We start from the raw sequence: 17,500 nt of genomic DNA, 5'->3' as shown, positions 1-17,500 counted from the left end.
AAACTTGACGCGTCCAGTGGATTTTGGCAGATCTCTCTACATCCAGATAGTGCCAAGTTGACCACGTTTATGACTCCGTTTGGTAGGTTCTGTTTTAAAAGACTTCCATTCGGAATCACGTCTGCCCCAGAAATTTTCCAGTCTCTAATGAGTAATCTGTTAAAGAACAGAGAAGGTTGTGAAGCGATTATGGATGACATTATTGTGTATGGAAAGTCTGCCGAAGAACATGATGAGAATTTACAGAACACGTTTCAAGTCATTAAGGAGTCAGGACTGAAACTGAACAAAGAGAAGTGCGAGATCAAGAAAAACAAGCTAACATACTTTGGACATGTTCTCAGTACCGAGGGTGTAAGTCCAGACCCAGAGAAGGTGAAGGCGATTACGGAGCTCGAAGCGCCAACCAATGTTCCAGAACTACGCAGACTGATTGGCATGATTAACTACCTTGGGAGGTTTATTCCCAACCTTGCTTCAGTAATGCGTCCAATGAGCGAACTACTAAAGTCAGATACCGCTTGGACTTGGGGACCTCTCCAGCAAACTGCATTTACCAAAGTCAAAGAAATAATTTCAAGCGATACAGTGTTAGCATTCTATGATCCTAAGATACCCACTGTTGTTTGTGCAGATGCTAGTAGTTCTGGGATTGGCGGGGTTCTGATGCAAGGTCCCAGTGACCAACTCCGCCCAGTTGGTTTTTGTAGTAGAACACTTACAGAGACTGAAGTCAGATATGCTCAAATTGAGAAAGAGTGCCTGGCAGCAGTGTGGACATGTGAGAGACTATGACGTTATCTAGTGGGGCTTCCAAGTTTCCAGATCACAAACCTCTGGTACCACTGATCAACCAGAGAGATCTTGATAAAACACCATTAAGATGCCAGATCATGGGAAGTATGGGAAGACTGATACGTACTACACTTCCAACACTGACCAAAGTTTTAGAGCCAAAGCTTCCAAACCATACAGCAATCAAAAGAGCTGATATCAAAGCCAAACGGGGCTACAAGGAGTCCTTTGACAAAAGGAATGGCGCGAGAGAATTACCAAAGCTACAGCCTGGAGACCGGGTCAGAGCCAAGCTGGATAATGAGAAGCAGTGGACCACAGAAGCTAAGGTCGTCCGTGAAGACCAGAGTCCCAGGTCATACATCATAGACACTGGTGGTAGAAGACTGCGAAGAAATCGTAGGCATCTTAGAAAGGTACCTACACCCACTTGTTATGACACATCAGGGGACGACTCCCAAATTCCGGATATCAACAGTGAGCCTACTCCCAACGTCGTCCAGGTGGAGGATACCGACGTTCCTGAAAGCAGCAACGCCAGTCCTGATGCAAGCGATCAGAACGCGATTCCAGAACAAAGAACCTCAAGTGGTAGACTTGTTAGGAAACCTATTCGTTATAGAGAGGACATTTAGTACTGTTGATTTTTTTTTGTTTTTTTTTTTGTTTTTTGTTAACTATGAACTTTGAACATTGAACAGTCGTTGGTCTTACCGTAGGACCACTTATGCTTAGGGCTCTCCTTGGTTAGATTCCAGAACATGCTTAAGCATCGTATTCAACCGATTCATTTTGTTATGTTTTTCCTTAAAAAAAAAAGGAGATGTGTCGATATTTCATGGTTTCTTAGTAATGCTAGCGACATGCGCATTAAGGATATAGGCTCGCCATGTGCCCTTGCCAAATGTTTGACGTTGTACATCAAGTTTGTTTGTTGTTATAGATAAATTCTGTTGAGATTTCAAGACAATAGTAATACATGAAGCAGCAGTTAACCTAGCAACCTTTGTGGCTTTCTTAATAGGTGTTGATAGAAGAATCCTCCTTACAAGAAGGGTTTTCTCTCCACTAACTAAAACATTCACTAATTAGCAGGTAGTTTGAGGGCAATATTGTATGTGTGAATGGTGAGTTGAGGAAAAATCATAGACAAAAGTTAGGGTTAGTCTGTAGAATGAGGGGGAGAAATAGTGCAGAGGGCAAAGTTTGAGGGCAATATTGTGTGTGTGAATGGTGAGTTGAGGAAAAATCATAGACAAAAATTAGGGTTAGTCTGTAGAATGAGGGGGAGAAATTTACAAAGCAACTCTCAACCCCAAAATAAGGTTAACAAATGAAACAAACTCGGTGTGAAATTAAAAACTTTAATCACAGAAACAGCCAGATAGTACATGTATGAAAAACTGAATCATGTAGGAGGGATTAACAAATATTTGACCACGAAAATTATTTAGCAGAAGTGGCCGGCTAGGCGATGATGTCTCCAAAAAGGCTTGTGGTGTTTGAGGCCACCTAAGCAGAAACAGCCACAAGTCAAAAAGGGCCCTTGCCCAGTGCTGGAATATGACACTGAGACCTTGAAAACAATGTGAAACAGAGAGTTACTGTATTGATCTGTACTAATTGATTGAGTAAAAGGGCTAGATCAGCCACACATCTTTTTTTCTTTTCTTTAAATAAGCCCTCAGACCCCCAAAAATAGATGCCTGTGAACCTTGAGTGTGAAATAGTTATGCTATATTTTTAAAGTTCTCTGTGCGGTGTTGCTAGTCAAGCCTAACAATAAATACAGTCATTGTTATTTTTTAAGGGATGTTCCAGGGCTTATGCTTTTAATTATTTTACTTATGTTTCACACAGTGGAACAAAAATTTGATCATATTGATCAGCCACAGGTTAGCTTATTTGTTTGTGTCCAAACTGCACAAAGGCAAAGAAAAGAATATGGGGTTTGGGAGAGGGTGGGGAGTCTTAAAACGTAGCAGTCACTAGTGATAGGCTACAAATTGCTTTTCCTCAGGGGAGGATATCCTACAAGGAACTGTAATCATTGCTTTGTCCTCAGTTGTTACAAAATATGAAGGAGTTGCCATGGAATAGTATGGCTTTTTTGCATAGTTATACCTAAGGGGGCAAGGACATGGTATTTACAATAACTTATCAGTTTTGCATTGTTTTGCTGTGATCCATTTTAAGTCTGGTCTATATATTACCTCGAGATCAAACATTGTTTGCCATGTTATGAAGTGTTCTGACGCGTCAGTGTCCTTCTGTGGAATGTTTGTTGAAGCTCTTGTTTCCAGGCTTTGAAGTAATTAAGTACTTGATTTAAGTTGGTAACACGTTGATCTGTTATTGACTGCAGTGGACTGTTATCTTTGAAGACATTCAAAAGCATTTCACATTTTCATAAATTCTTGTGTCTTTTCTGTGGTGTTGTGCGAAGCCATGTCTTTGCAAACTTTTTCGGGCAGAGTATTAACAGCAAGCTTTACTCGTATTTTATTTAAATTATCAAGATGAACTTACAAGCGCCTTGATTAAACCCTATTTGTTGTTTGTTGATTTTCCCAAGCGGGCGAAATCTTGAAAATAGTTTTTTTATTGTCGGTAAAATTGACTGCGGCGGGCGATTTGTCGCGAGCGATTTTAAGTGAGCAAGTTTGAAGTTCTGAAACGCTGCTATATCCAAATTTATCCAGCTGGATTTTTACTATGTTGTGTAAAAGCTATCGATCTTACACGTATGTAAAATTTAGAGTGGAGTAATGTGGAGTACTCCTAAAAGAAGCAGCGGAACAGGGCTTGGTCACGACAAGAGGGACATACCTGCATTCGACACTGTCTTACTTCACTCAAATTTAAGCAGGTTCCGACGAAAATACTTGAGTTATATTCCAACAGACAAAATAGTATTGAGTTTTGGGTCAAAAATATCAAAAAGGCCTTTAAATAATACACTACTGGGCCCGGTTCCTCGAAAGCCGATTAACTTAATCCAGGATTAGCGTAAACTTTTGTTTCACGTTTTCGACTTTTTGGTGAAAGTTTCTCTTGCTTATTTTTGTTTTTCAAAATTGACGTCTTCTCATGTAAAGTTCTGCCAAAAATCTGCATTGAACAGCATTTGCGAGTCGAGAAATAAAATGCTTGGTTAGTTTTTAATCTGGGATTAGCGTTAATCGGCTTTTGAGGAACCGGGCCCTGGTGGCCCAAAAATAAAGAAAGAAAACTTGATTTCCGGTTCGTCTAAAGGATATTTTTGGCAGCCATTAATTGCACCGGAAGCGCGGAGGGAGCGCTCGTGCCAGTCCTTCTCCGCATCACACATTGGACCAAGAGCGGACTGCCCGTTTCACCGCCCTATGCACCATAGTTAAGAAAATATGGTAACTCATCGATGCGAGAAATTTTGGTTTAATAGTACGTACGTACGTCCACCCCTCCATGTATGCCAATGTGATCAGTATTATGCTACTAGTTTACACCATTCATCTTTGATATTGGACATCATGTTTGATCAACTGACACCTGTAAACAAGGCATCCCCTGACCAGTATCGCGTGACCATATCGCGGGTTAAGACTACTTGATAGTGTTCTCTTGTTCGCCAAGCATTTATGCAAATGTTTGCGACTAATAAAATTATTGCCTGATTAGCTTGTAATTATAAGTTGTAGATCGAGTTTCAATCGAGTGTCGTAAAACCAAAACCAAAGTAATTACTTTGGCCAATCAAAAAGGACGGAGACAATCTAGTAAACCAATCAAAACTCGAAGTAATTACACACGTCAAGCAACACAAGGAACTCAAGCAACCAAGCAGCCCAAGCACTTCAAGCAACCTGAGCAACCCAGGCACCTCAAGCAACCGAAGCACCTCAAGTAGCCTAAGAACCTCAAGCAACCCAAAGGACTCAAGCATCACAAGCACCTGAAGCACCTCAAGAAGGCCAACTCAAGCACCTCAAGCAACCCAAGACCCTCAAGCAACCCAAGGAAGCCAAGCATCATTTCGTCATTTCGTTTTCCACAGGCTCAACAATCGCGATTATGTTCCGTCGTATTTTTTCATCGGCCCATATTGCAACTAGACATTTGGCATCATAATAGATACAAAATTTGGTTCTGTTGGGCACTCGCCTCCTCTCTGCATCCATCCGCCATTTTGAACGTGTTTGGTCTGATCATGATTGAACCTACCTCGCGAGGTTGTTTCAATCATGCTCAGAATAATCATGTTTCAACCATTATTCGCCCAATGCACTGTCTGACGTGAACAAACACGTTTCATTCGTGATCATACTTGATGTATGTTTTACTTGTGATTCTACTTTCGGTTTTGTTGGATATCAGTGATCAAAATCGACTCTGGGTCTCGCGAGCCCTGACAGATTTATCGCTTTTAAAAATAAAGCACTTTTATTTCGTTACATGCAATCATAATTTATAACAACAGAAAATAAGAACATATGTAAGCCACAAATCCGGAGTAATTGACACCTCATGCTTGTATTTTGAGTTAATATTTCACAATAATCATGCTGGAATGCCATGAAGTGAAGGAGACATCTGACGACCCATGGCATTCCCACGGGATAGTCGACGACTTTGTGATTGGTGCAAACGGAAAAACGAAACGAAAAACGGGATATCACGGCTTTAGTTGTTTCAGAGAATTTCAGAGTGATATCTCATGTACGTTTTTATTTATTTTTTCTGCAAAAACGCTGGCACTACTCTTAATTGCTAAAATGCTCAGAAACGTTTTGAAAGATGTTCTATAATTTCAGTGACTATAAAACATTGCGATAAAGTATTTCTTAATAGAGAGAGCGACTGCCAAACCGGAATCGAAAAGCGAACGACTTCAGAAAGTCTACACATTCATAAGAACTCGGCAATTGGAGAGCACCTTTTGGAAGCCCATGGGGATACATTTCTCTTCAAGGAAAGCCAATTTCGTATCTTATAAATGTGCCAGGGAAAGTTTGACTGCCTCGTCTACGAGATTCTCTGAATAAAATAACGGAATCCACGTTTAAATTCCTACGCTGATTCCATCAAAATTGTAGCTTTGTTTATTTAAAAGGACATTTGTAGTACTCTTTTCGTCTTTAATTAACTATTGTTCCATCTAGTATTATAAATACACTCTTACCAACTCTTATTTTGTGCCTTGATAATGATGTTGGTTGAACGTTGAATCGTCGTCGGTTTTTAACGTTCCTAAGATGTTGCTTAACAATAATTCCACCAGCGCGCGTTGGATTTGAGATATGATGTTCCAAGGCTTAAAAGCAGCTTTACATAAAAAAAAATGAAAAACATTCATACGTACCGGTAATCTACTAAAACTCCTGAAGTAATCAGCATGAAATATCGCTGCATGATAATGCAAAAAAAACTGATTAACTTTACTGTTATATCGCGAAACAGGTACAGTGTATCTTCCTGTGAATCTTACTCCTCAGTCATAGTTTTATTAATCCAGTCAACATACGAATAAACTCTGGTGTAATATCCGTATTTAAACTTCCGTGTACAGCCTTCTCCCCAGCTATCAATTCCAGTAGCAACCCATCGATAGCCATTTCCTCTCCTCTGTTCGCGAACAAATGCGCCTCCACCGTCTCCATTGCAAGTTCCTTTTTTACCTTTGCCATCTCCAGCACAAAACATCGCCCGCGAGAAATAAGGATACGAAGTGCTTTCTCTGCATAGAGAGTTGCTTTGGATTGGCATGGACAAATATCGCAGAGTATTTGAAGGTCTTGTGGCCCTGGTATATCCCCACCCTGTTACATAACCGTATCTACCAGGGATCGCCAAATCGCCTCCGTTTTTACTTGGCAGGCATACAGTGCGTACAAACTTGCCAAGTTCCACTGGCTTTTGGAGCTTGACGAGAGCTATGTCGTTCTCATAGGTTCCAAAATCAAAATCAGGATGATGCACAGCCTTTGCGAAGATTTCCTGCTGTGTGTTTTCTAGCGTATCTAATTTATGATCCCCAACGATAATTTTCAAACTGAAAGAAAAGGCAACATACACATCAATTTGATCTTTGATTTCCCTAGCCTACAGCATTTTTTAAGCGCTCATCTCTAATTTAAAAAAAGTAGAGAGACGACCTCTGAGACTGAAGTCTAAGGACGCTTTCCAGAACTGACCGGCCAGACATTTGGAAGGACTAACTCTAGTACGCCTTCAAATTAACACACTTCGAGGATGATATATACACCTTAAGAAGAATGGGATTATTATGCAAGTGTGGCCCTCAAACTGCTGCAATCTCTTTGACAAAAGGAAAGCGCCCTAAGACAACTCCATGGTGTAAATGGGTGAATGGCAGATGGAGAGCAAAATGTATGGTGGTCCCTGACAACAGTTTTTTGAGACTTGAGCTGGTTTCTCAAAAAGCTGGGTGCATTGTCTATCCTGAGAATGACATGTAAAACTACGGTAAGTGCATTCTAAGCAATTTTAGGCTTTAAATTGCAAAAAACCAAGGAAGGTCTAAATTCTCCTCGCGAAGTGCTGAACTGTTAAAACTTTGCGAGGAGCGTTGCAGGACTTTGCGTTAAGCAAAGACTACCTAGGTGGAGGGATTTTTCTTTCATCTGCTTTCGTACAGGTAAAGTCACGGCTTTATTTTCCGTTGGTACTTCCGTCAGCTCTGAGACTGGGATCAATGGAAGCCGACGGTGCGCTCTTTACCCTGCAGCCTCTGTCGGTGCTTTGCTTTACGAGTATTTAAAGCAATAGATGGTTTTTACGTTGCGTCATCGCCGCCATGTTGGTGGGCAAAAACAAAACAGCCCTTATTAGTTCCTGTTGTTTGTCCACCAGCAATTGTACATTACATCATTGTTATGTGTCTCTTGAGATTGCTTGCAAACCTTCTATAGTTACACAGACGCCTGCTCCTCCTCGTAAAGGAGGAATGTTGAAACAAAGATGTTACTGTCATAGCTACATCGTCAGGTCATATTTATCACATAGTGTATAGACTTACTTGTGTGGATACCTCTTATCAACGCAGTGTGCTGCTGTTAGAACCCATCGAGGGGAGATTAAAGCGCCGCCACATTGCAACATAAATTCATCTGCAAATACAACCTGAATGTTTGAGCTGAGCTAGAGCCATAAATCATGTTATTAAAAGAGACAGGAAAAATTTCAGTTGACAATAATCCTTTTTTTATTGTGTAGCCACTTTTGTGTTTCTTTTGACCTCCTAAAATTACAGCTCAGAGGCTTCAGTATAAAGACAACTACTCTATAAGCGCGAGTTGGATAAAAGAAGCGGCGCGTGACACCGAGTTGGCCGCAGCCACTCATATTTGCAAGAAGCGCGAATGAAATCAGTATTTTTTTTGCTAAATGTCATCGAACTCAGAACTGCTTCCATTTTAAAAAACGGCCAGAAATAGTCTTTTGAAAGCCCGGCGCAATCATCTTCCATATAATGGAATAATCGTTTTATGAAATCTTCATCAAATCTGGACACTGTTGGTCCAAGTGTCCATTGGACCTGGTGGCAACGTTTAAATTGATGCAGATCGTTTAACCGTCACTTCTGGTGATGTATGTTGCTACATACGAAACGTCAAGTTTTCAAAATACAGCATATGTTTTATAATGCGAAGTTTGTTCACTAGTTCATTTCCGCCTTGTGCGTTTTGTTAAACTTAGTTAAATCTCCAGTTTAAGCCTTATTTATAGCTTTGATAACAAGCCAGTTATTAGCCATCAGAAACTGATAAATTCTTGGGTGGCAAAGGCGCTGATGATCCCAAATTTCGAATTTTAAAGGCGTCATTGCTCAGACTACCATGGTCCCAGAAGGTTTTCTTGAGCCGCGAAGCAGTGAGGACGAGTCGCGAAGCGGCGGGAAGAGAAAAACCTCTGGTTACCTTGGACTTGAATCTCACTTTCATGCAGACGTCAGCTGTCAAATGTGTCAAATTGATAATTACAAAAGGGACCAATGGCAACTTAGCAATCATACGTCCCCTCGGCATTACCAATCAAACGAGACAGTCATATTGATTTGCTTGTTATTATCCTGACCCTAGCGTCTGCATGAAAGTGAGATTTAAGTCCAAGGTTTTCTCATTTGTCGCCGCTTCGCTGCTCTCTCGCGCCTCAAGAAAACCCTATTGGACGAGGGTATGCTCAGACAGTATTCCAATTTTCTGTAGTCGTAGCTAACTGAGGTGTAAAATTTGGACAAGATTCCCCTATCGAAAGTGAAATTAACTGTCCTGGCTCACTTTAAAGACGTGGTTGAAGAGAAATGACCGCCTTTTTTCATCAAAAGTTTAGATTAGGGGGGAGGGGGTCGCACTCGAGACATTTTTTTTTTCGGTCGGTCTGATTTTACCAAAAAAATTGGCACTGGCCAATTTTGTTTTGGTTTGTGTTCCGGTCGCACATGTAGCTACGTGACAAGGCTGAGTTCTTGAGTAGAGCCCTGGTCAAACGATCGAACAAAGTAGAATTCAACGCTCTACCTTTGCTCGATCCAACATTGTTCGACCGTTTGGTCACCCATGTTGGATGATATTTGTCCAACATTTTTTGTTCGATCAAGTGTTGGATGGAGTTTGCTTTTGATCAAACATTGCGACCAACAATTCTGCTCCACGCACAAATGTTGCAGTGTTTTGCCGCTCTTCCAGTAACGTTGTGTCCTGAATCAAGTCACGTTCGCGCTGCAAGTATGAAGCAAGGCCATGTCTTTGGGGCACTTTCAGTCCCCTCAAACACTATCGCTCTGTTTGTGTCCATTCTCATCTTATACTAAACGCGAATGTACCTTGCAGTGAACATACCCTTTTTGTACTAGTTCTCTTCGCCATTTGTTTGGTTTTTCCTATTTGAGTCCTCATTTCCGTCCTAAAACAGCTCCAGAAGAACAAACGCTACGAGCGGTTTTCGTTTCAGTGTTAGCGCCATATTTATAAATTTATCGTCAACTTGAACTTGAATGTTTCGTCAAGCAATTTTGGATATTTTTTTGCCACTACCTCAACATTTACATCCAACAATGTTGCATGTGGAATCCAACTTTGTTCGATAGTTTGGCCAGGGCTTAAACATTGTGAAAACGCTTGTGCAAACAATGATGACATGTTTTGATTTCGTTGAACCGCAAATAAAACGTAGACATGCGACCCGAAAAATTGCGGTTCCCTTTGCACTTTTGCAGTATTTTATCTTGAAACTAAATTTTCAACATCAAACCTAAGATCTTTTGATACTTTTGTATCTGCATAGTTCGCTGCGCTTTGCAGAATGAAGAAGGCGCATACGACGACGAAAGCCCGGGGTGATAAGAGCCCATTTTTAGTCGATGTTTACTTTGAGCGATGTTGGAAAAATCGTCCTGCCCCACCCATACACTACGGTATATTTGATCTTTTTAGTCAGCCAGCAATTTTTTTCCAAATTTGCCTGAAGGCGTCGCATTAGGAAAAGATTCAATGTGTACACAATTTTTGGAAAAACAAACAAAATTGGTTCTAGTGCGTCCCCCCTCCCTTCCTTAGTATGCCCGTTGGTTTGCCACTAGCAGAGATTTTTAAATTAAAGGAATACTTAAAGAGGTCTTCCTTGGCCTCAATTTCCTCTCGCCGTGAGAGACTTCTGCTGGCCAAACGGGGATTAGTTGTTGATTAAATTAAGCCACAAAGTTTCATAGTTAAATATATGTATTTGTCACCTTGCCCAGCTGGTTCCAGGATGTTGTACCTTCACGGAGGGTGTAAAGTGCAGGTTGCAGCTCATTGTTTTACTATAACTGAAACAACCCAAACCTTTACAAAAATGCTGATCTTAAGCTCAAACATTATTTTTTAGCAATAGCAAAGTCTTAGGTTGCTTCAGCTATTGGTAAACAGTGACCTGCAACCCTAACTTGCAACCTACAGTTTACACCCTCCAGTCCCTTCATGAAATCACTTTCATTATGCAAGTTACATGCGAATCAAGTATCTATCTGTTGTGACTTATATCTTTTGACAGAGTTTTATCAATCACGTGAGGATAATAGTGATCTGGGCAAAGTGAAAAAATGACCTTTTCCTCAACCATAACATGTCTGAAATCAGGACCCCATGGCTAGGAGCGTACAACCGCATTGTATTTGTGGAACGGCATTTTTACAGACCGACTAGTTATTTATAGATTGATATCCCTGTGAAACCAGTCCTTTCCAGGTAATCAAAAGTCTTGCATGAAAGATTATTACTCATGGGATTGAGAATGGTCACTCGTGCAAGCCGAATCTTATTTAAGAACTCGTCTAAAAATAGCTTCATGTGTGGAAATGCCGTTACATAAACCAAGTATTGGAATTGCAGGCTCCTGGTTAAGGGCTCCTGCTGAAATATTATCACCTCCAATTCTATGATACAATCCAATGTGCCATGGCCACCATCCTTGTTGTGATTCGTTTCCGCCAACGATTCGACTTCGGAAATCAACTGGACTTTCCCCACAAGAAGAGTAGTATAGAGAGAAAGCTGTAGGAGCAAGAAACGAAATTTCAATTTTTTTGCTTATGGCTAGAAGTTTTCCTTTGCATGTGATGACCGGATCTCGACACTTTATTTGTACCGTATACTTTCACAGCTGGCGTGAGCATTTCTGTTCCAAGTCACGCAGATAGGTCTTTCCCGATTATTCTAGAAAAACTGGCATTGTATGCTCCTAGCAATTCTTGTTTTACTCCACAAAAAATGCTCAAATTATGTTCGATTCTCAAAATAATGCTACTTTGGTTCCAGAAAATACTTTGTTTTATTTCAAGCAAAACGAAGAAACTCAGGCATCATGTGTGCTTATCATCAACTGAATAAAGCGGCAAGTGCCTAACTGTTTGTTTATAAAACTTCTCATGTAGCCAAAACTTGTCCAATGATAAACAGTTAATTAATGTTCGAAATCCTTAGCGCTTTCCTGAACTGAGACATAACGCTGGCCTGGAGTTAGCCAACAAGAGCACAATTCTGTTGCTTGTTGAAGGGACTGGTCTATGTTCTCCGTAAGAATTTCCTTTTATGAGATGCAAGTTTCGAGAAGATGGCGCAGCATTGGCCGACGCTGGCCATCATGTTGTTTGAGCAAGCGCGTGAACGACCAGTGAAAGTTAACTTCTGACCAGCTAGGTTCAGATTTCTTTCGCTCGGAGTCTCAGTTCAAATACAAATACAAAAGCAAATCATCACAATGCTTTTGAATTCTGAAATTTAGCGTTTAAAATCTTTGGAGTACTGAAATCCAGATCAAAGTTATGCAAAATGCTAAACAATGCTAGCAATTCTTTTAAAGAAAAAGTGTGAAAAAAATGCTTGTTTAAATAATTAGCCAAGTCATGCCAAAAAAATGATAGCATAATCGGGCAGAGTCTACACGCAGACACGTCGGGATAAAAGAAAACAGATAAAAAAATACACTGAAGTAATTTTGAATAATAATGCCCTTTAGTATCACCCAACTAGTGGACTAATGCAAATCCTGCATCATGATTGGCTACGCTACTAGAGGACTATTAGTAATAGTCCTCGAGTAATAAAAAGCATGACGCTTTCTTTCGCTTAATTCCCAATTAAATATTTCTTTAACTTGCATTTGCTAACTTTATTATTGCCTTTTCTGTCCGACTAGTTGAGCGATACTAAGACAATCAGACCCTTCGCTCTCAAGGGACACGGGTCAATAGCCCATTCGGCTTCGCCTCATGAGATATTGACCCGTAGCCCTTGGGGGCTACGGGTCTAATTGTTAATTATTTAATTAAGTGACAACTGTAGTTGGTCCTGGGCCACTAATTAAGGACACTTTTCAGAAATCAAATGAAGTAAACTCTTATCAAATCGTAGGTTGGCGTTTAAGAGGAGGTGAGATCGAACAGGAGTACCCAGAGAAAATTCTCTCGGAGCAGAGATCGAGTAGAGAACCAACAAACTCAACCCTGTGTGAAGCAAAGTCTGGGAATCGAACTCGGACCCCATTGGCGGGAGGCGAATGATTTTTACCACTGCGCCATCCCCGGCGGCTCCCACCCCACAAGCATATTTTGTGAATAATAAAACCATATGCATCTGCTTGTTTTTATCCCGAATAGTGCATGTGCTCTTTTATACTCGGAACAGGCTTTTAGTGAGGCGAGAGAGCTCCTTAATATGGATTCTAAATTAACCAAATAGGGATATTTTCCAGTGACCAATCAAATGCCAATACTTACAACGGCGCTGGGTATTAGTCAATCAGCATCAGTGACCGTTTTACGGTAGTGAAAGTGCGGAGTGACTTGATAATGGCAACTGCATACTTAAAAGAACTGCCAAATTAGACTTTAGGCAGAAATTAGGCAGTCCTCAGAACGTTGGCAGTCCTCAGAATTTTAGTTTTTGCCCAGTTATTTTCAATTGAACAGCATAGAAATACAAATATTAGAAAAAGACGAGTGAATCACTTGGTCTATCATATTTTTATAAGCTAAGGCGAAATGCAGGTTTCGCGATAAATGTGACAAAAGGTGACTTGATGAATGAAAAGTGCGTTCGATTGGGAAATTTGGATTTGGATCTTAACATCCAGATCACTGGATTTCCAATTGAGTTTAAGAGACTCGGCTGCGGATTTCTCTCCAGGGGAGGGGCAGTGGTGAGAGCACTCGTCTCCCACCAATGTGGCCCTGGTTCGATCCCGGGTGCCCGGCGTCATACAGGGGTTTAGTTTGTTGTTGGTTCTCTCCTTGCTCCGAGAGGTTTTTCTCCATTTCCATGTGGGAAGAATCTCAGGAAAATTCCACGGCTTCCGATTTGCTTTTAATCCGAAGATTTGGCTCAAATTGTTCAAAGGTTGTATTAATAACTTTATCTCGGTTGATAAGTCGCTACTTGACCAAGAGCACATGACTAGGAACGAACCTCTCCAATATTAAGTCTGTGTCACGGCATTTTGACAGACCGATCCATTTTTAGACTACCTTTTCCGAAAAAAAAACAAAGGCAGCTCTGGTTCGACGACGATATGACAGCAAGCTAGTTTCTTTTGATTGGTCATCGGACTCTTACGAGAGTCTTATTCGCGGGAAATTCAATCTAAAAATAAATCAATCGGTGAAAACGGCGTAACAGGAATGTCGCGCTGTTGTTCGCTCCTAGTCATGTGTTCCTGCCTGACAGATTCAATCTTTGCAATGATTTCAGTATTTGGTGGCATCACAGTGAATACGCGCACTTTAAGCATATATAATCAAAGGAGTGTACGAAAACCTTGGCGAACACTTAACGTCAAGTATGTTTTATTCTCTGGATAGCGACTTATCCACTGGGATCTCTATTCGAATTTTCCAATCAAACGCACCCTAAGTTACCTTTGCACAGGGGCTTGGTCGTTTCCACCCATTTTCCATTTCTGCAAGACCGCGTTTCGTTACCAATCAACTTGAAGCCTTTGTGACAACGGTATCTTGCCAAAGAAAGGTGAACGTTTATATCAATCATGGTATCGTTGGGTGGATTTTGCAATAAGCCTGTCAGCATGTCAAGGCATTTCGCATCACCTAGGCCTGTAATGCAAGACAAACTATTAGCCTTTCTCGTGCAGGTATATGCATGCACTTGTGACAATGATATTAGGTACCCCATACCAAATCACTGGTGACGTACTCATCGTCTTCCATACATATTTCTGTTGGTATTTCAACTATTTTCTGGCACTGCCTTGCTGTAGTGATTTCTGCACATATCACGTTTGACACCAGAAATTTTCAAGATCTCCAGCAGCAAAGGCACCTCCCAGTAATGTGTTCGTGCCTCCGTAAAGATTGGTGTTTTTTTTTCCACCAAATTTCATTCCCGCAATTTTCTGATTTATTCCGCATCACAGGATGAGATTAAATTCGTTAAACGGCAGGAGACGGATAGGATTTGAGTCAGCTTTGGTGGTTTTTGCAACCTGACCATGCTGCATGCATGCAATGAGAACTTAGTGATACTCTTTACTGAAGAACTAAACGAAGGCTTTCCTGTGAACGTATTGCCGGATTGCAGTGTTCAGTAAACTGTGTACTTACTGCAGCTAGCCTTTTTGCCATCCCATTTTCCGTTTGCTCTGCACGTGCGATTAGATGATCCGTGAAGCGTGAATGGTACGGGACAAAAATATATAGTCTCGCTGCCAAAGGTACGGCCATTGTTGACAAGTTTCAAGTTAAGTCCCCTTGAAGGTCGTTTACACTTTAGTTCTAAGCACAAGATGAAGGAGACGACACTTTATTACCCAACTATATTATTAATAAACCTTACAGTGAATCCAACGTTTAAAGCAATCCTACTAAACATGGCTCTTAAAACGAGCCATGCGACTTCCAAACGAAAAAACTTATGTTTAGTATAGTCTTCCCTGTAAGCTTTGCGCGATGCTCGGCATAGCTCGTGGCGTCACTTTCCTTCTCATATATTGGTCCATCTTAGGGAGACGCACGCATGATAGTTGGATACATACAGCATGCTGATGCACGGACTGCTCTTTACAAATCTAGATTTTTTTTTGTGTGCCCTTAACACAGAATAAGCGGCCAATTTACGCAATCCTCAAATGTAAGGCTAAGACTTTCTCGCTGCATAACATTTGGGGATTTACGAAAAGCCTCCGAAGGCATTAAGTAACTTAGAGATTTCTTTCCAGGCAGCTTTCCTTGGTGCCACCTTGGGATATTTAGGCAACCTTTTAACGCCGCTGTGGGGTATTTTTCACCCGCACTTTTTTGACAGAAAAATTGTTCCTTTGAACTCCTTCGTGTGGCAAACGCGCTTATGCCCACCAACCCTTACTTACCTCCCCGAATAGTTTGATTTAAACATGCTTTAAACCAGGAGTCATGATTAGTATAGTGAACAATTGGTACCTGCACATGAATGATTTTAGATCCATGACCTCTGTCCACACTTATGTGGGCTGCCTAGCTCGATATCTTCACGAACGTGTTGTTGAACATCAAAAAAACATGGCGATTGAGTAAACTGCTGACAGTCCCTTTAAGTCATTCGAATCGTCCACTTAAGGGAATGTCAGCAGTCTAACGATTGGAAAACCTTTTTTGGAAGCCCATGGGAACACAAGCCTCGATCCTCAAAGAAAGCCAGTTTCTCATACTGCGAATGTGCCAAACAAAATTGACTGCCTTGTTGATGAGATGCTCGTTGCTCATATTTTTTCTCGCCCCTTCGGCGCTCGGAAAATTACTAAGCAACTCGCAAAAAATCCGCGCTTATTTGACTTATTTAAATATATGTTAAACCATTCAATAAGGTGTATTCATACATTTCTTATTTATTATCATTTCAACTGACTTCATAATGACGCCAGTTTAAATTATCGTGGAAACGTCGTCATTTTTGCCAACATTACGTTTTTAACATGTTTTTAAGAAACATTTTTTGGCAGTTCTCTTGTTCAATTTTGTATGTTCCGTAACACAGAGACACTGTGCGTTGATTGACCAAGTGGCAAAAGACTTGACAGGAAAGCTATCCTAAATAAAAGTGTTCTAAATGTAGAATGTCAAAGAGAACCAAAACTCAAAGGAGAGATAATAATGGAGGTTGAAGACTCCGGGCCATAAGCTCCTGTTAAAGCCTCTGCAGTGTAAATGCAACCTCGTTAAAATTTCACATACCTACCTCCTAATACACGAGTTGGAAGGCCGACGTTATCGCCTCCACTCATAGAAAAAAATGTTAACTGATATCACTTGCTCATCGAATCAAGTGGAAAAAGCACACCATACATTAAGAGTTAGTGCCAGAGTAGTATACTTACTTTTTAACGATGAATTGTTATATGAAATGAAATCATATCTTGAACTTCGGGTATGAAATGAAGAGAAGCTGCAAGGATCATAGTTTCACTTGATTTCATATTCGCAGTTCAATATATGATTCAATTTATATATCATTAATTTTCATCGTTGATTCAATCATAACGGAACATTAGAATTTACAAATGACCAGCTCCCAACGTCAGTGGCTTCATAGCTCAGTTGGTTAGAGCGTCGCACCGGTATCGCGAGGTCACGAGTCCTGAATTTCTCAATCCTGAAATTTTCAGGCTTCTTTACACAATTGTTATAATTGCGTTCATAACTGCGAGGATCATAGCTTCACCAATCTCGTACCTAGAGTCCTTGGGCTTTTTGGCCAGCGGGTGATAGTCCGGAGAGACTTTGAACTAATTTTTTTATTGGTTTCAGCGCTGTTTGTTTTCCACCTCAGAAATATATAAATCATAAAAATAATAAAACGACGGGGTTTGAATTATGTCTAATACCGCACGTGAATTTTCCCAGGCTACGAAAAACTGGTTACCGCTGCTGTTGCAAAACTACAGTGGGGAAACATTACATCAGTCACTTTAGGGAGAAATTCGTGGAAGAAGGTCTTGTCGAACACATTCAGAATTACAGAAACATAAAATTGTAGTAGAAGAGGTCATTGATGTCGTTTCCACAAACATTTATTGTTCGTGTTGCACGATGTTTTTCTACACGATGGAATGCACGCTGAAACACTAAAAGTACACTTACCGAAAGCGTTAGAAGTTCCATCTTCCCTCGCTTACAGCAAGCCAATGATCATTTCTCCAGTTTCTTTTATAGTGCGTAAAGCTAAGATTTTTGTTTCTC

General features: G+C 40.7%; 1 protein-coding gene across 1 annotated transcript in view; it reads right to left on the bottom strand.

Moving 5' to 3' along the window:
• Nucleotides 1-5,225: 5,225 nt before the first annotated feature.
• The window catches only part of LOC137991741 (complement C1r subcomponent-like), a 15,310-nt gene continuing 3,035 nt past the window's right edge, over nucleotides 5,226-17,500 (bottom strand). Inside the window, exons 6-10 of the mRNA XM_068836777.1 lie at nucleotides 14,891-15,061; nucleotides 14,189-14,383; nucleotides 11,202-11,327; nucleotides 7,814-7,904; nucleotides 5,226-6,826 (exon numbers count right to left, since the gene is read on the bottom strand). Coding sequence (XP_068692878.1) covers nucleotides 6,259-6,826; nucleotides 7,814-7,904; nucleotides 11,202-11,327; nucleotides 14,189-14,383; nucleotides 14,891-15,061 — 1,151 coding nt within the window. The 3' untranslated portion in view covers nucleotides 5,226-6,258. The remainder of the gene's footprint in view (nucleotides 6,827-7,813; nucleotides 7,905-11,201; nucleotides 11,328-14,188; nucleotides 14,384-14,890; nucleotides 15,062-17,500) is intronic.

This window comes from Montipora foliosa, chromosome 2 (assembly GCF_036669935.1).
Source record: "Montipora foliosa isolate CH-2021 chromosome 2, ASM3666993v2, whole genome shotgun sequence".
NCBI lineage: Eukaryota > Metazoa > Cnidaria > Anthozoa > Scleractinia > Acroporidae > Montipora > Montipora foliosa.
Note: the sequence above shows the minus strand (reverse complement) of the source record. Positions and strands in the feature narration are given on the sequence as shown.